Below are 18,882 nucleotides of genomic sequence, written 5' to 3' on the forward strand. Positions count from 1 at the left end.
AGCATGCTTGGCAGATTTGTGTCTGACTTGATCCTGACTTGCTGTATTGTCATGCACATGTGGGCAACATTAACCTCACCAGATCGAGGTAGCTCAATTGAGCTGTGTAATTGTAAAATTTACTACTAGTAAAGGCTATTAGTCTCATGTGCAATGAAGGTTTAATCTATTGACAAATGAATCTTGTGTGGTTGATAATAGTTATAATTGTAATGGTTATTTATTTAGCTCATCAAAATGAGAAATTGCAAAGCGCCGTTTGGCCCCTCCATGGTTTACATACTCCAAAAAGTTTGGAGGGTCATTTCATGATTTTTTAAAAAGCCAAAAACTTGAGCAGAAGTACAAGAAATACCCCTGACATTAGCTTGCCTGTGCAATGAGCTCACAAGCAATAAAATTGCTAAAATCAATACTTTTGTATTAGCAATGGATCACATGAAATAAAAGGGATCATTGGTAGTAACGAACCACTGAGAATTATGACCCAACTTTGCAGTTCCTCTCAGCTCGATGGACTGTTTCAGTGTCTTTTAGCTCACTGATTCGTGCAGGTCTCTGTTTTCATTTACTGCTACTCACTACTCTAACTAAAGTTGTTCTTTGCAGGGTTTGAAGACTGCCTGACTCAGTGGCAAGAAGGTTTTGTGCAGTAAAAGTTCTTGTTTGCTCATCAAAAAACCAGACAAGCAAACTGAATAAACAATGATTTGGCTGTAGTAAGTCTGCCTGTAATAAGACAGAGAAAAATGATGAGTCATAACCAACCACCTTCCACTGCAACATGGTCAGATTCCAAGTTTCATTTCAAAGTTCAAGGTTCATTTAGTTTTCACTCCACAACACAGGGTTGCACCACAGAATGCTAGTTGTACTCCCTGCATGCTACACAAGAAGGTCAAGGTCAAGGTGGAATGCACAGAATGATTTTAAGGGTCTCTCAAACTCAGCAAAGAAGCTGCTCTGTGGGTTCTAGTGGTAGGGCAGCGAATACTCCTGTATCGCTTGCCAGAGAGCAGCAGGGTGATCAGGTTATTGTCTTTTAGTATCCTTTGGGCACTAAACAGGCAACTCAGCTCACTGATGTCATTGATGCTCTGCAGGTGGGGAGTAATGTTGTTCTGGGTGGTTTTAGCTGAGGGGCAATCATGTCCTGGGCTGTACACAAGCCATGCAAATTTGTAATGTTTCTAGTCAGAATGCTTTTAAGTGGCCTCAGTGCACAAAATATTTTAAGTATTGCAGCATCCACCTCTAGCCACTATTATACAGGTCACTGTGCCAGCCTATGTCAAGGTTAATTTTCCTGTAAGTCTTGTTATGACATTTTCACTGTTATCATTGTTAAACTATGTTAAAGGAAGGGTTTTGGGAAATATGTTTATTCGCTTTCTTGCCTTAAGTTAGACACGAAGATCTATACCGCTCTCATGTCAATACAATTGAGCAAGAGCCAGCAGCAGGTTAGTTTAGGTCAGCATGAAGAGTGGATACAAGTGGAAGTAGCTAACCTGTCTTGTTTTGTCTGGAACAAAATCCACCTAACTGACACCTCTCAGTTTACTCATTCATAGGCTATATCTTGTTGCCTGTTGCCTAGATTTGAGTCACTGGGAATGGATCACAAGTCCCTGCCCATCTGAACACCTGCCAAATAAATCATCGTGCTCAAATATTTAAACTTCAAGTTCATGATCACTTGTTGTCCCTTCTGCACTTCTGTCCTGCAGCTACAATCCTTATATAACTCCTCTCTCACTTTTTTATTCTCATCTTTGCAGCAAACATGACCACAGCTGGTAAGGCAAGTATTAATCAATGTGTGGGCACTCATATTTATGTGATGTGTATTTATGTGATCTACGCTCAGCTGAAGTGTTATGTGATTTATCTTTTTGTGCTCACAGACTGAAAATTTGTGTCTTACAAATGATAATGAATGAATGAAACAGTATCTGTATTAATACAATTTACATGAATATTCAGTTAAGATTTGTGCATGCAAAGCTTATTCAGTGGCTCGAGTGTGGATGGATGTAATACAACAGGCCTTTTTCCACTGTAAATCACCCATGATATAAGAACTACAGCAATCCAAAGCATTTATGATTTGTCTGTTACTGCACAGTTTTTTCTGAATATCAATGTCTCTAATAATAATGAGTTACTAATGTGCTAATAACGTTAGTTTCTGGGGTGCCCCTATAGCTCAGCTGGTAGGATGTGCGTCCCACTCTGTGGTGGCCGCATGCTTGACTCCCATCATTTGCTGCATGTCTTCCCCTCTCTCCCCCTGTCATCCCTTCAGCAATGGCATGTAAATAAAACCAAACTTAGCTAGCTAGCTGACTGTCTCCTACTTTCTGTCCATATCTCTGTCTCTCTGTCCCCTCTGCATCACCAAAATATATTGCAATAAATTTGAGTCACAGAGTAAAGTTAAACAAATAAGGGTCAGACCAACAACAAAGCTCCCCTAGACCTGACCTAACTCAACTCCTCCCTAGCTTTTCTCCTGTCACATGTAAATAAAATGCATAAATACACTGCACATCTGTACATACAAATTACATTATACTGTTTCGTAAACTTGCATGGTGTCACTGCCCGCCAGGTCATCAAGTGCAAGGCAGCAGTGGCCTGGGAGCCCAACAAGCCTTTGGTGATTGAGGAAATTGAGGTAGCCCCACCACAGGCCAACGAGGTCCGCATCAAGGTATTGATAATAACACAAAATAAAAGTGTCAAAGTAATGTGGAGGTGTTGATCCTTCTGAGCCCACTGAGAGTCAACACTCAAAATAAGCCTGTCCCTTTAGTCATTTTTGTGCTTTCACTGTTTGGTTGCTCTCTTCGGTGCAGATTGTAGCAACTGGAGTGTGCCATACCGACCTGTACTACCTTTTGGAGAATAAGCAAAAAGATGGCTTCCCAATAGTCTTTGGCCACGAGGCAGCTGGGATCGTAGAGAGCGTCGGGCCTGGAGTCACTGAAATTCAGCCAGGTCAGTATCTGTATACACATACATATAATGTATATATGTCTGTGTGCTTATTTTGTACGTATGTGCTTTCTTTCCAACAATGAGATGACAAGACTGATATGTTTCATGTCTGTGTGGAGGTGAGTATAGAGGAACTGGGATGTGATTCGCTTAGCTTAACTTGGCATAAAGACAGGAAACTTTCACTCAAACATGGGACAAAATTTTGTATTCTTACAGTAATGACCTGTTCAGAATTTAGCCCATTCAAACACACCCTTTGAAGTAGTAGTTTGTCCTTTGGCACTGCAACAGGCATTCTCAAAATCCACGATTAGTTTGCCCTGTTTACCTAATAGTAAACTCAACTAAAAATGAAAATCCATTTAATTTATAAAGCACAATTTAAATAAACACAAAGTTTCCAAAGTGCTGCACAGTAAAATAAACACAATAAAACATAATAAATAAAAAGGTTTCAGAGATAAGAAGATAAAATGATAAAATATCTGTGCAAAATCAACAACCTAAGTGGTGTGAAAAGCCAAAGAAAAAAGGTACGTTTTAGGAAGAGTTTTAAAATTAGACAGCGAAGAGGCCTGTCTAATGTGCAGCAGCAGTTCGTTCCACAGTTTTGGAGCTGCAACAGAAAACGCTCGATCCCCTCTGAGCCTCAGCCTAGTTTTGGGAACCCTCAGGAGCACCTGGTCTCCTGACCTGAGAGATCAGCTGGGTGTGTAGGGGTGCAGAAGCTCAGAGAGGTACAATGGGGCAAGACCATTTAGAGATTTAAAAGCAAATAAAAGAATTTTACAATGAATTCTAAAATGGATGGGTAGCCAGTGGAGTGAAGCTACAATTAGTGAAATGTGATCAAACTTAAGACATGGGATGGGTTGCATTCAAGCAGCAGTGTCAGAGGCTGAAAAATGTAGTCAACGCAGAAGTGCCAAAAACTGCAGTGCAGCTGCTCAAATGACCACTTGATGCTGGCTCCAAGAGGGAGTCAATCCCCATAAAAGCCATGTAAGTATGTCCAATTTTACAGTAGAAATAAACAAGTTTACAGCCCTGGACGAAATCTGTTTTGCTCTCTGTGGCTAATATCCCTGTGCCTGACAACTGCACAGGGGTGAATTTTTATATAACTTTTTTATATAACTCACTTATTTCAATTATATTAAGGCTTAAAGTTATGCATGATTATGGGCATGACCACTTTGAGCGACACCACTTGTTTTTAGATGAGCAAGAAGTTTGGTGGAGTCAAGCACTACCAAGATAGTCACAGCCAGAGCAACTGACGCTGAGCTTCATAATGGATCTTCAGAAACTTATGGGTGATGTCACGGAGACTACGTTCATCTTATATACAGTCTGTGATTGCATTCAAAAGTATTCAAACGAATTACATTTTCGTCCTTAATGTCAATGTTATAGTTTTGTCTTTTAGTTTAGATATTTTCTGTTTTATGTTGAAAGACTTTCTGCTTGCTTCTGCTTGTGCTATATTTTATTTTATTTCCTGCCTTTGCAAATAAGTTTCAGCTCTCCCTCATTATTTTTCCCGCTCTTCTGTATTTAGTCAGTGGCTGTATTTGGAACCACTTATGACATACTACCAACAAACACAGTATGCAGTATGGACTATATACTCTATACTGCAATGTGTTGTACATGTTGTAAATGGTGTTCCAGCTGCTCAGCATTTTGCCTGCCGCACCACCTCCGGTGCACTGCAGGGTCAGCTGCAGGGTCATCAGCTGGTGCCACCTGTCACTGATGTTTCGCCCCCTAGCCAGTAAATCTCTGGGTTGGGGGCAGTGGCTGTTTAGGGACGGCTCCCTGCCACTCCCTGCAGCTGACCTTATTGGGGTGTCTGGCCCCATGAATTGTCCCTCCTCCATAGCCACAACCAGTCACTAGCTCTCTCTGCCTCCTCTGCTTGCTCCTTGATGGCCCTCTGCAGACTTGTGCCTGTCATTCCAGCAGCACGGGGAAGTCGGATCGCCGACCTTCCCACAAAGCCCCTGCACCCGACTTCCAGCCTGCCTCTCTGCACTCTGCAGCCAGATTTGTGTATTTCAGTCACTTGAACTCGTGCACAGCTGGTATGCCCTCCTCCAGTCATCTCAATGATGAGGCCCCTCTTGGCAGTTGTGGAGCACATCACGATGTCTGGTCTTGAATCTTAGAGAAAGTTGTCTACGCTCAGCTGAAGTGCTTTCTGGATGAACATGATAGTCTTGAGGTCTTCCAGTCTGGTTTTAAAACTCTACATAACACAGAATCAGTGTTGCTCAGGGTCTTCAATGACATCCTCCTGGCTAATGATTCAGGTGACTATGTGATCCTTGTCTTGCTGGACCTAACTGCTGCCTTCGACACAGTGGACTACAATATTTTAGTATCTCAGCTGCAGCATCTAGTGGGCATTTGTGGTAGTGCACTGGAATGGTTTAAGTCATATCTGGCAGACAGAACTATGTGTGGGAACATTGCTGGTTCTGAATCTTCCTCTGCTCCTCTACTATATGGGGTTCCACAGGGCTCAGTTTTAGGCCCCCTGCTCTTTTCATTGTATTTACTACCTCTGGGTTCCATTCTGAGAAAACATGGCATCGCTTTCCACTGTTATGCTGATGACAGTCAGATATATGTGCCACTGAAGAAAAAACATGCTTTCTCTATTAAACAACTTCTGTTATGTCTTGATGACATCAAAGCCTGGATCTCAAACCTGAGTTTTAAGATGGACGGTGATTTTAAATTGGACCGTCAGATAAGTGCAGTGGTCAAATCGAGCTTCTTCCATCTCAGGCAATTGGCAAAGGTGAAGCCTATTCTCCAAAGTCAGCACTTTGAAACTGTGATCCATGCCTTTGTTACTTCTCGGCTGGATTACTGTAATGCACTTTATTTTCGAGTCAGCCAGTCTTCCCTCTCACGTCTCCAGTTGGTCCAGAACGCTGCTGCTCGTCTCCTGACTGGAACACGTAAGAGGGAACACATAAGGCCCATCCTGGCCTCCCTCCACTGGCTGCCTGTGCATTTTAGAGTTCACTTTAAGATTCTTTTATTTGTTTTTAAATCTTTAAATGGTCTCGCCCCGCCTTACCTCTCTGAGCTGCTTCATCTTTACGCTCCTGCTCGGTGCCTCAGGTCAGCTGATCAGCTGCTCCTGGAGGTACCGAGGTCAAAGTTGAAGCTCAGAGGGGATCGTGCCTTTTCTGTCGCTGCCTCACGATTATGGAACGACCTACCTTTGTGCATTAGACAGGCCCCCTCATTGTCCATTTTTAAAACTCGTCTTAAAACACATTTTTATTCCTTGGCTTTCGACCAAGCTTGAGACCTTGCTTCTGTTTTATTTTGTCTATTGTTTTTATTGTTTGTCTTATATTTTAGGTTTATTTATTTTTAGTGCTGTCAGGCGATTAAAAAAATTAATCTAATGAATTACAGGATTTGTAATTAATTAATCTAATTAATCGCATTTTAATCTCATATCTGCTAAAGGTCCCCAAATAAAGAATTTGAATTCTAGGACATTACAGTTCACTGACATTCACATTACAGCTGGTGAATTCTTTTCATCACTGTAGTTCTCGACGGTAGCTGGAAATTAGAGTCAGATGACGCTATCTGAAACGCCTCTTTTAGGCCCTCGTCTTCCGCGATTGAAATCGGCCTGCAATCAGCAGCAACCCACTGTGCGATTGAGTTTGTCAGTTTTTCTGTCATGGCTTTGCTCATTCGTTTTCCTAACTCAGCAAGTGTGGGTTGGCGGAGTGAGCTCACGGTGCTACCGTGAGGCAGCTAGCGGCACTAGCAGCAACTACATGTTTAGCGTTTAAATGATAATTCAGGCTGGAGCTGCAACGGTGATAGGAAAATTCTTTTTTACACAAGGTACAAATCCCTGCGTTCTTGTTAATAGTCGCGTCTTTGTTCTTTTTATAAATAAACTTGCCGTTCAAAGGTCCAAGTAGGCTTGCCTCGCTCTCCGGTGTCGCATCCATGTCTGTTGTCACCCTGCTTTTGACCAGTGGCGCAGGTAAGATGCGACCTGCCACTGCAGCCTATGGGTCACTCAAAGGGCCAAATTTAAAATGCTTGCGCATTGACTTGCTACTCATGATTAATTGCGTTAATTTTTATAGCGCGTTAATTTGCAGCGTAATTAATTAATCTAATTAACGCGTTAAACTGACAGCCCTATTTATTTTATTTATTTATTTATGTTCCTATGTGCAGCACTTTGTCACAGCTGTGGTTGTTTTTTTAAAGTGCTTTATAGATAAAGTTGAGTTGAGTTGAGTTGAGTTGAGTTGAGTTGAGTTGAGTTGAGTTGAGTTGAGTTAGGGTTGTCTGCATGATCTCTGTTGGGAAGACCAACTGCCCCTTTCCACTGATCTCTCCTTGTCTGATGAAGGGAATGCTTGGTGGAGGTGTACAGGTCCTGAAAAGATGGGAGATTGCAGTAAGTCACGTTCTCTGCAGACCGAATGACACGCTGCAGTCTGCGCCCCTGCGCCCCTGCCCAGAACGACTTCACATGATGACAGGATGTGCTGGAGGCCTCCATAGCTTTTCCCACACAGGGGGCACCTGTCTTCGCTCCCGAACCACTGAGAGAGGTTTTGCAGACAAGGAAGGGTATCATGCACTGCACTCACTGGGAAGCTGAGCCATGCTTGCAGGGTTCGGCAAATGTCCCCCCAGGTTATGACCCTGTAGATAGTGTCCTCCGCTCAGGTCCACACTCCCTGTTTGCCGTGGGACATGGCCTTGATGAGCTGGCGCTCTTGCTTGTGAGACTTCCTCCATGACCATGGTCTTCCTTTGCTTCTTGGAGGCTTTGGACCAGAACTTGACTGGATCTCCCCAGTCGAGCCCAGCCCTGCCTGGCTTTCCTGGATTCCACCCGGGACCTCTTTGTGCTGCAGCTTGCAGATGGCTTGGTCCACCTCTGCCTGGGCCCTCCACTTATGCCCTGTGCGGACATCCACTGCTGCACTGCTTATTGACTGTTTCCTGGACCCCTTCAGCTCGAAGACATGACGCGCCTTCTCCTGTTTGTACCTGACATTTACAGACTTGAGTGGAAGCTGCAATGTGTTCTTGCCAAAGAGTCCTGTGTCTGAAAAACAGCAAAGGAGGCCTGACCACTTCGTGAATAAGGTGTTCGCGATGCCGTCCAATCAACAGGCCGCGGTTGACAGAATTTCAGGAAGCAAGCTGGCAATGCATACTGCATAGTGTTTTTCATAATAGTATGCAGAAACTATTAAATTTATCTATTTTGCTGTATGTTTTCCAGTTTCCGGTTGTGGAAAGTGGAAGTTCATAATAACACAGCTATTGGCAAACAACCACTACTGTGTAGCATCCTCTTGTGCTTAAAAAAGACAAATTAGAAATGACGATTTTCTGCAGGATGAACATTTACCTGAGTAAAGGGTATCTGACATTTGGAAAGATCCAAATTCAGTGGTGATTTGTTGTATTACTTCACAGCAAATGCAACACAAGTTTTAACTTGTCTTCCTAGTATTTCTGTTGCTTTGGAAGCATTACAATATCCTTGTTGTGCTTGCTTTAGTCAAACTGGGTTCCTTTTCAAAAACTTGATTGATGGTGTTTTTGTTCATGTTAATGTCCATGCTGGTTTGGTCATATTGTACTGTATGTATTGCAACATTCTCCCTTGGCAATAGCTGTATAAGTTCAATAAAATACTTATTGTCAGAATTGAAATTTAGTGACGAAATAGCATACAAAATTTGCACAAAAAAAATTTACCCTGCTGCCTTTTGAGAGCGCTACAGCATTTAGCATTGTGGGACACAGTAGGCTAGGATAGACAGGTCTGATGCACACTGGATATTTTTGCCGAATCAGTACGTCATCAGACTATTTTGGTATCCTGCAGATTTTGCTTCTGTTTGCACTCTGCATACTACATGCTACGTTTTAGCCAATTCAGTACATACTGCAAGTGTAGTAGCCAGTTTTGAATATAGCCAGTGTGTTTTCCCTCATTCATTTGTCAAGCCATCTGTGTTTTTTCCTTTGTCCTGCATTTGTTTACTACCTGTGTCTTATAATTTTTTTTATTTTGGTAATATTTGCCTGCTTGCTCCTGCAGTTTTTTCCTGCCTGTCTCGCTCATCTGGATTCAGCTTTAATTGTCAATGCTCACTTTTTGTTCTTCAACCTGCCTGGCTGTGTGCCTTGCATGTGGGTTCAAACCCTTGTTTCCCTGCATCCCTGCATACACAAGAGTGTGAAAGTTTAAACTTGAGTTTTTGACCCCAGTCACCCCCTCAACCCACACTTTGTGCTCTTCCCATCTGGTAACTGTAACAGGTCGGTGGCATGGAGGTGAGAGAAGTTCAGCCAGAGTTTTGTCCTCTCTGCAATAACAGAGCTGAACAGAGCATCCAGGCTGTAATGTGCCTGAGTGTGTGTGTGTGTGTGTGTGTGTGTGTGTGTGTGTGTGTGTGTGTGTGTGTGTGTGTGTGTGTGTGTGTAAAGTTTGAGAATGTGGTGGCAGTGGGTGTATGGTGTGGGATTCTTGTATATAATTTTGTGCCAAAATTGGTCTAAATTTCACTTCTGACTGTCACATGGCATTATTGTTTTTGTCTTTCAGGAGACAAAGTTATCCCATTGCCCATGCCCCAGTGCAGAGAATGCCGCTTCTGTAAGAGCCCAAAGACCAACCAGTGTGCACAGTGAGCTCAATAAATACTTGTCTCCTGCCATCTACTCTATTTTCTCTTCATTCCCAACTTTTCATTGTTCATTGTCACCTGATGATACCAGAGGACAGATACTTCAGATCTTTGTACTTAAATTGCAAGCACTCAGTGAACCTGCTAATAGGACTGAAGTACAGCACTCATATTTTGTTTCAGGGGGCCCACTATGCGGAAAGACATGATGATACCACCAATCACCAGGTTTACCTGTAAGGACAAGAGTTTGGTCCCATTTTTGGGAGCTGGTACCTTCTCTGAGTACATTGTGATGAACCAGATAGCTGTGGCTAAGATCGACCCTGCTGCTCCTCTGGACAAAGTCTGTCTCCTGGGCTGTGCAGTCTGCACAGGGTATGGAGCAGCAGTTAAAACTGCTAAGGTTTGTTTTTTTGATTGTTGCAGATAGATTCACTATTCTTCATCATTATTATTAAATTGAAGCAACGGAATGAGACATTTTGTGTAAAATGCCAATAAATTTGACACTTTTTATGACATTTAAGACCTGAACATTTTTTCCTTATCGGAAAGAGTAACCATTCATTCCAAGACACAAAAATCTTTCCATTGATTGTTATTGTATAGAGCATTACAAAGTCCAAACTAAAGTGCCACATTGACCAAAGTCTGTTGTTCTTTAGGTAGAACCAGGCTCCACATGTGCTGTGTTTGGCCTGGGAGCTGTTGGCTTGGCTGCAGTCATGGGCTGCAAGGCTGCAGGAGCCAAGAAGATTATCGCTATTGATATCAATCCAGACAAGTTTGAGAAAGCCAAGGTGTTTGGTGCGACTGACTTTGTGAATCCCAAGGATCACAATAAACCCATCAGCCAAGTGCTGTTTGAGATGACTGACGGAGGAGTGGACTTTTCCCTGGAATGCGTTGGGAATGTGGAAGTCATGGTAAGATGATTTGATTTCATCTGCTTCAAGAATATCAAAGATGTGTCACCTAACCATTACAATGACAACCTTTATTCCAATCAGAGTCAACTGAGCTTCCTTGCTCTTATTCCAGCACTAGTTATTGAAGAGCTGAGTGTCATTTATATAAATCTGAATTTTTCTGGTTACAAGCCCACCGACTTTGTGCTGTTTCTCCATCTAGCGCTCTGCCTTGGAGTCTTGTGTGCAAGGTTGGGGTGTCAGTGTCGTTGTTGGCTTTACAGACTTGCAGGATATTTCTGTCCGACCAATTCAGCTCATCGCTGGACGTACATGGAAGGGCTCTGTATTTGGAGGTGGGACAAATATGACCATAACTAAATGGCTAGGGGCTTGTGTTCTGTGATTTCTTAGCGATTTGTATGCTGGAAAAGACTCTCTGCTTTTATTCTGATTATTTTGTGACTAAGGCTTTAAGGGTAGAGATGAAGTGCCTCAGATGGTTAAAGCTTACCTGGACAAGAAGCTGAAGCTGGATGAGTTCATCACTCATAACATGACTTTGGACAAGGTCAATGATGCCATTGAACTGATGAAGCACGGCAAATGGTAGGTTTACTATACTATATACTTTCTAAACCATTCATGACTCAACAACAACACAGATAAATGAATAGGTTCATGTCTGCTCACTTCTCAGTTATGTTTGTTTCACAGCATCCGGACGGTCCTGTATGTTTCTCCACAATGAGACCACTGTGATGGTGTCAGTGACCCCAAAGCATTAATTTACCACTCTCTCACAGTTATATTCATACAAATAATACAATGCACAGAATAAGGAGATCTATCAAATAATATGTGTATACATGTTTGACTTTGAGCAATCAATACTCTTCAGAATCGTCTGCAGTGTTCACTAAAAGTTAAACACGGGAAAGTGTTCATAGGGCAAAATAAATTGTCTGAACAGATGGCCTCTCTGGTTTCCTTGTTTGTGTTTGTGTTTTATTGTGTTGTGTGTCATGGAAACAGCATTTACGTGTCTACAGCATTGTCTGTCATGTCTCTGAATGCTCCGTTAAACTGCATTCAAAGTGTCAGTCACATAATTTTAGCTCAGGTTTACTCAAACCTGCCTCATTTTATCAATGTTTGCTTTACTTGGTAGAAAGTGTAATTATTCTGTCTGAATGAGCTGCAGGTTCTGTCCCTGAGCAGTGCTTCTGTCTGGTTTTAATGAATATTAAATGAAATTATATGAAACCATATAACTACATTGTAGAACTTTCAAGCAGTTGAAAACATTGCTGTATGTTTATTTTTACAGTGGTGGAAAAAAAGTTTTTGGACACCCTTAAAATTTTACACAATCTCAAATATTATCATGAAATATTTGTGGAAAAATATTTCTTGTGTTTCAAAAGGTGTGGCTGCATTAGACAGACACAAACAAATACAAATGATATATATATTTTTTATTTATTGTTTACAAGAAAAATGAACACAACTAAATTCTTGACATTCTTGTTTCAATATGTCAGTTCTCAACAATGTCGGTATCAAAGTCAACAAATAACAGAGAATGTGTTCAAAACTGAACAAAAAATAAATAAACCATCACATCATCAAATTAATATTTAGTAGTCTTGCCATTAGCACGCAGTAGAGCTCTAATCCTGGCTGGCATGTTCCCCACGAGCCTTTCACCCTGCTGAAGGGTAATCTTGTCCCATTCTTCTTAAATTACTGCTTTTAATTCTTCTAAATTCTTTGGTTTACGCTTTGAAACAGACCTTTTGATAATCCACCACAGATTTTCAATGGGGCTCATGTCCGGGGATTGAGCTGGCCACTCTAAGACCTGGATACTGTGCTCCTGCATCCAAGTCCTACTGGCCCTGGATGTGTGACAAGGGGCATTATCTTGGTGAAACATCCAGTTTTAACTTTGATGGAACGGTACAAGTGCAGAAGGGAGCATGTGGGTTTCGAGAATGGCACAATACTTGGCAGAGTTCAATGTGCCATCACAGACAGTGAGATGACCAACACCAGCAGCACTCATGCATCCCCAAACCATGATACTGCCTCCACCATGCTTGACAGTAGTTACTGTACATGCTGGAGATAATGCTTCGCCTGGCCTTCTGCGTATCCTCACATTAGCAGGAGGAAGATAAAGCTGGAAACTGGACTCATCTGACCACAGAATTTTCTTCCAGTTCCTGGCTGTCCACTTCTTGTGTGCTTGGGCCCAATGACGCCGGGCTAACCTCTGTCTCTCATTGATCAGGGGCCTCTTGACAGCCTTGTAGGACCTTAAGCCATGATCTAAAAGTCGGCCACGTACAGTGCGAGTGGAACACTGGACACCAGTTTGGTTTGACCACTGCTGCTGAAGCTCCTGTGATGTCATTCGGCGGTTTTCCCTGCACATGCAGATCAGGATGCTGTCATTTCTTGCTGAAGAAACCCTTGGACGCCCAGATCTTGGTTTGTCTTCCAAGCTGTTGGTTTGTCTGTATTTCTGCAGAGTGTATACAACTGCTGAAGGACTGCATCTGCACTTCCTGGCTATCTGGCGGCAGCTGTACCCTTCCTGGCTGAGAATCTGTATCTTCAGGTGTGTTTCCTGTGTTAGGTTCCTTGTTTTAGCCATTTTTGTCTCTGAAGAACTTTCAAAGGTGCTGGCTTTATATAGACAAGAAGCATGGCAACAAAAATTGTGTCTTTTAATAAAAAGCACGACCTTCATTAGTGGATCACTGATACCAAAATGACCCAATACTCAAAATTTCTTTTGTATTTTTATGGAACCAATCAATTTTTAGTTTTTAATAGGGTTTTTTTAGGATTTGTTTAGTATTTTGGCTGTGACTGTACTAAAAGAAATTGCACTTGAAGACCGAAGAGTGATTCTTAATGCAATATTTCACAAATGCATGAGGTGTCTGAATACTTTTTTTCAACAATGTAGAGCATTCCTTAAGTAATCGGTATATTTTGTGTTTACATTTTATATATGTTAATCAAACCAGGTTACTGTAATGTTGATCACTGTCTTATTTCATCTTATTTCGAGGTTTGTTTGATTATAATGTCCTGATCTCCGGTCTGTGTGGGTGGAGCATGCACAGTTTATCAGTAAGCGCAGTTGACAAATGTTTTGTTTTGTTTTTCATTTGATTGATCTAGCTATCTAACTGTCAAATTAACTGGCCGATTAAGACAATAAAAAGAAAAAGACAATAGCTGATTCTGCAGAATCCATGTTTGGATTTGCACACACTGGATTTACTGTGGTTACTTTTATTCAGCCTTACACACTTACCAGTAGGCCAACCAGCCTCCCAAAAAGAATAACACAGGCTGTAGTAGTTATAGTATGACAACTGTACATCCATCCATCCATTTTCTATACCGCCTATCCCTTTTGGGGTTGCGGGGGGGCTGGAGCCTATCCCAGCTTCAACGGGCGAGAGGCGGGGTACACCCTGAACCAGTCATCAGCCGATTGCAGGGCAGCATACAAGACAAGCAACCATTCACGCTCACACTCAATCTCAAGTTTTGTCATTCGGTAAAACAACAGAACATTTTCTTCTATGAATTGTTTTACTGTTATTTATAACTGCAGTTATTTTATTGTTTGAGTCATTGTGATGTTATATAAATCATGCACTATAGGCACAGAAAACTGCCCACCTCTGGACTTTCGAAATGTGAATAAACTTAAAAAGGAGATGGTATCTTTATATGACAGCTTAAGATGTTTGGTGGTTTGGGAAAATTCTAGTATTTTTTTGTGTGCTGTGGAGAGGTGTGGGGCTTGGTTCCTGTGTGTCTTTTTTTCGGCAGAGGCTGGGCGTGGTTCTCCAGGTGGCTTGAGAGCTGACTGCAACACAGCTGAGACTCATCACAAACAAACACAGCATAAAGACTGGACTGCAGAGGACTCGTTGCCAGATTGTTTCTGCTGCTTAGTGGTAGAGTTGGCTGTTTCACAAGTGCCACCTATGAGGAGAAATTTATATTTAGTCCACAACCAGTCACCACGTAGTTTCATCTGTGCCTGCACCATCATGTGCCTTCAACGCTGTACTCACACCACTTGAGCTCTGTGCTCTCCACCTCAGTGCCCCACCTGCTATACCAGGACTCCCAGCTACGAGTTTCTAGCATGCCTGGAGTCTCCCTTCATTATCGATTGAGTAAATTCCTATTTTACCCCTCCCCCTTGTCTGTGTGTCTCCTATTGGGTCCAAATCCTGCCAAAACATAACGAGAGAGCCTGGACTCTCAGCCTATATAAACTGTCCTGGTGGGGTGAGTCCACAGCATTTTGAGAGAACAAAAATAGCCAATATGATTAGCTAGGACTGCTACAGGGCCTGAACCAACTCCTAACACACCCAATAATGTACAATATGATAATCAGTCCTCCCAAAGCCTTGTTTAAATCTCTACCCTGGGCACACTGCAAATCCACCAGTTCAGAAAATAGGCTTTTTGAGTCAATTGCTGCACCAAGCATGCTGGTCAGATTTATGTCTGACTTGATCCTGACTTGCTGTGTCGTCATGCACATGTGGGCAACATTAATCTCACCAGATTGAGGCAGCTGCACTTTTTGAGCCAGTGTCTCAATTGAGCAATAAAATATTTTCTGTGAAATTGAAAAATTTACTGCTAGATAGGCTATTAGTCTCATGTGCAATGAAGGTTTAACCTATTCACAAATGAATCTTGTGTGGTTGATAATAATTATAATTGTAAAGGTTATTTATTTAGCTCATCAAAATGAGAAATTGCAAAGTGCCTCCATGATTTACATATTCTGTACACAAAGAGTTTGGACGGTCATTTCATTATTTTTCAAAGCCAAAACTTGAGCAGGAGTATAAGAAATACCCCTGACATTATCTTGCCTGCGTAATGAGCTTACAAGCAATAGACCTGTTATAATTAATACTTTGTATTAGCAGTGGATCACATGGTAACTTGTATATAAAAGGGATCATTTGTAGTAATGAACAACAAAGAATTGTAACCCAACTTTGCAGTTCCTCTCAGCTCGATGGACTGTTTCAGTGTCTTTTAGCTCACTGATTCGTGCAGGTCTCTGTTTTCATTTACTGCTACTCACTGCTCTAAGCAGAGTTGTTCTTTGCAGGGTTTGAACACAGACTGCTTGACTCAGTGGCAAGAAGATTTGCAGTGCAGTAAAAGTTCATGTTTGATCATTGTCAAAAAAGACAGAATGTCAGAACCAGACAAGCAAACTGAATAGCGTAAACAATGATTTGGCTGTAGTAAGTCTGCCTGTAATGAGACAGAGAAAAATGATGAGTCATAACCAACCACCTTCCATTGCTGCATGGTCAGATTCCAAGTTTCATTTCAAAGTTCAAGGTTCATAAGGTTCATTTAGTTTTCACTCCACAACACAGGGTTACATCACAGAATGCTAGTTGTACTCCCTGCATGCTAAACAAAAAAAACTATTTGTCAAGGTGGAATGCCATCCATCCATCCATTGTCTTCCGCTTATCCGGGGCCGGGTTGCGGGGGGAGCAGTCTGAGCAGGGACGCCCAGACTTCCCTCTCCCCGGACACTTCCTCCAACTCTTCCGGGGGGATCCCGAGGCGTTCCCAGGCCAGCCGAGTGACGTAGTCACCCCAGCGTGTCCTGGGTCTTCCCCGGGGCCTCCTCCCGGTGGGACATGCCTGGAACACCTCCCTAGGGAGGCGTCCAGGGGGCATCCGATAGAGATGCCCGAGCCACCTCAGCTGACTCCTCTCGATGCGGAGGAGCAGCGACTCTACTCTGAGCTCCTCCCGGGTGACAGAGCTCCTCACCCTATCTCTAAGGGAGCGCCCCGCCACCCTGCGGAGGAAACTCATTTCAGCCGCTTGTATCCGGGACCTCGTTCTTTCGGTCATGACCCAAAGTTCATGACCATAGGTGAGGGTAGGAACGTAGATTGACCGGTAAATCGAGAGCTTCGCCTTTCGGCTCAGCTCCTTCTTTACCACGACAGACCGATACAGCGACCGCATTACTGCAGCCGCTGCACCGATCCACCTGTCAATCTCACGTTCCATCCTTCCCTCACTCGTGAACAGGATCCCAAGATACTTAAACTCCTCCACTTGAGGCAGGAACTCTCCCCCAACCTGAAGGGAGCAAGCCACCTTTTTCCGGTCGAGAACCATGGCCTCGGACTTGGAGGTGCTAACTCTCATCCCAGCTGCTTCACACTCAGCTGCGAACCGCCCCAGCGCATGCTAAAGTTCCTGGCTCGAGGTAGCCAACAAGACAACATCATCCGCGAAAAGCAGAGACGAAATCTGCCGGCCCCCGAACCGAACCCCCTCCGGCCCCTGGCTGCGCCTAGAAATCCTGTCCATAAAAATGATGAACAGAACCGGTGACAAAGGGCAGCCCAGCCGGAGTCCAACATGCACCGGGAACAGGTCCGACTTACTGCCGGCAATGCGGACCAAGCTCCTGCTCCGGTTGTACAGGGACTGTACAGCCCTCAACAGAGGGCCTCCAACCCCATACTCCTGGAGCACCTCCCACAGAATGACGCGAGGGACACGGTCAAATGCCTTCTCCAAGTCCACGAAGCACATGTGGACTGGTTGGGCAAACTCCCATGAACCCTCAAGCACCCTGTGGAGGGTATAGAGCTGGTCCAGTGTTCCACGGCCAGGACGAAAACCGCATTGTTCCTCTTGAATCCGGGGTTCGACTATCGGCCGGATTCTCCTCTCCAGTACCCTGGAATAGACTTTACCAGGGAGGCTGAGGAGTGTGATCCCCCGATAGTTGGAACACACCCTCCGGTCCCCCTTTTTAAAAAGAGGGACCACCACCCCAGTCTGCCAGTCCAGAGGCACTGTCCCCGTCTGCCACACGATGCTGCAGAGGCGTGTCAACCAAGACAGTCCTACAACATCCAGAGACTTGAGGTACTCAGGGCGGATCTCATCCACCCCCGGCGTTTTGCCACCGAGGAGCTTGCAAACTGCCTCAGTGACTTCAGCCCCGGTGATGAATGAATCAACCTCCAAGTCCCCAGTCTCTGCTTCCTCTACGGAAGACATGACAGAGGGATTGAGGAGATCCTCGAAGTATTCCTTCCACCGCCCGACAATATCCCCAGTTGAGGTCAACAGCTCCCCACCTCCACTGTAAACAGTGTTGACAGAAAGCTGCTTCCCCCTCCTGAGGCGCCCCCTCCTCCTCCCCGAACTCCTCCCAGACCTGAGTTTTTGCTTCTACAACCGCCCGAGCTGCCGCACGCTTGGTCTGCCGGTACCCATCAGCTGCCTCAGGAGTCCTATGAGCCAACCAGGCCCGATAGGACTCCTTCTTCAGCTTGACGGCATCCCTTACTTCCGGTGTCCACCACCGGGTTCGGGGGTTGCCGCCACGACAGGCACCGCCGACTTTACGGCCACAGCTATGGACGGCTGCATCAACAATGGAAGTGGAGAACATGGTCCATTCGGACTCAATGTCTCCAACCTCCCTCGGGATCTGGTTGAAGCTCTCCCGGAGGTGGGAGTTGAAAACTTCCCTGACAGCGGGTTCCGCCAGATGTTCCCAACAGACCCTCACGGTACGTTTGGGTCTGCCAAGTCTGTCCCGCTTCTTCCCCTGCCAGCGAATCCAACTCACCACCAGGTGGTGATCAGTTGACAGCTCAGCCCCTCTCTTTAGGGGCTCTTAAGGTGGAATGCACAGAATGATTTTAAGGGTCTCTCGAACTAGGCAAAGAAGCTGCTCTGTGGGTTCTAGTGGTAGGGCAGCAAATACTCCTGTATCGCTTGCCAGTGAGCAGCAGGGCGATCAGGTTATTATCTTTTAGTATCCTTTGGGCACTAAACAGGCAACTCAGCTCACTGATGTCATTGATGCTCTGCAGGTGGGGAGCAATGTTGTTCTGGATGGAGCACTCCTGGCCTGGGCTTTACACAAGCCATGCAAATTTGTAGTTTGTTCTAGTCAGAATGCTTTTAAGTGGCCTCAGTGCACAAAATATTTTAAGTATTGCAGTATCCACCTCTAGCCACTATTATACAATTTTGGGTCGCTGTGCCAGCCTGTGTAAAGTTTAACTTTCTTGTAAGTATTGTTATGACATTTTCACTGTCATCATATGTTTTTTCGCAAGAGCCAGCAGCTGGTTATTTGAGGTCAGCATGAAGAGTGGCTACAAGTGGAAGTAGCTAAC

The 18,882-nt window shown here is 43.9% G+C and overlaps 2 protein-coding genes across 2 annotated transcripts in view; both read left to right on the plus strand.

The window, feature by feature from the left end:
* Positions 1-11,586, plus strand: part of LOC139341940 (alcohol dehydrogenase 1-like) — a 48,277-nt gene extending 36,691 nt beyond the window's left edge. Inside the window, exon 10 of the mRNA XM_070978684.1 lies at positions 11,575-11,586. The gene's annotated coding sequence lies outside the window, so the exon portion shown is untranslated. The remainder of the gene's footprint in view (positions 1-11,574) is intronic.
* Positions 1,787-11,384, plus strand: LOC139341943 (alcohol dehydrogenase 1-like). Its single transcript, XM_070978687.1, has 9 exons — positions 1,787-1,804; positions 2,615-2,716; positions 2,862-3,003; positions 9,641-9,722; positions 9,906-10,128; positions 10,391-10,651; positions 10,857-10,989; positions 11,104-11,242; positions 11,351-11,384. Exons 1-9 carry the CDS (start codon positions 1,787-1,789, stop codon positions 11,382-11,384), a joined length of 1,134 nt encoding a protein of 377 aa, XP_070834788.1.
* Positions 11,587-18,882: the final 7,296 nt, after the last annotated feature.

Source organism: Chaetodon trifascialis, chromosome 14 (assembly GCF_039877785.1).
Source record: "Chaetodon trifascialis isolate fChaTrf1 chromosome 14, fChaTrf1.hap1, whole genome shotgun sequence".
Classification (NCBI taxonomy): Eukaryota; Metazoa; Chordata; class Actinopteri; order Chaetodontiformes; family Chaetodontidae; genus Chaetodon; species Chaetodon trifascialis.

What these genes read in the sequence shown, in the direction of transcription:
- LOC139341943 (XM_070978687.1), top strand. An exon ending in AAGACCAACCAGTGTGCACA is followed by an intron (nt 9,723 to 9,905) that starts GTGAGCTCAATA and finishes ATTTTGTTTCAG; the next exon opens with GGGGCCCACTATGCGGAAAG. An exon ending in CTGATGAAGCACGGCAAATG is followed by an intron (nt 11,243 to 11,350) that starts GTAGGTTTACTA and finishes TTTGTTTCACAG; the next exon opens with CATCCGGACGGTCCTGTATG.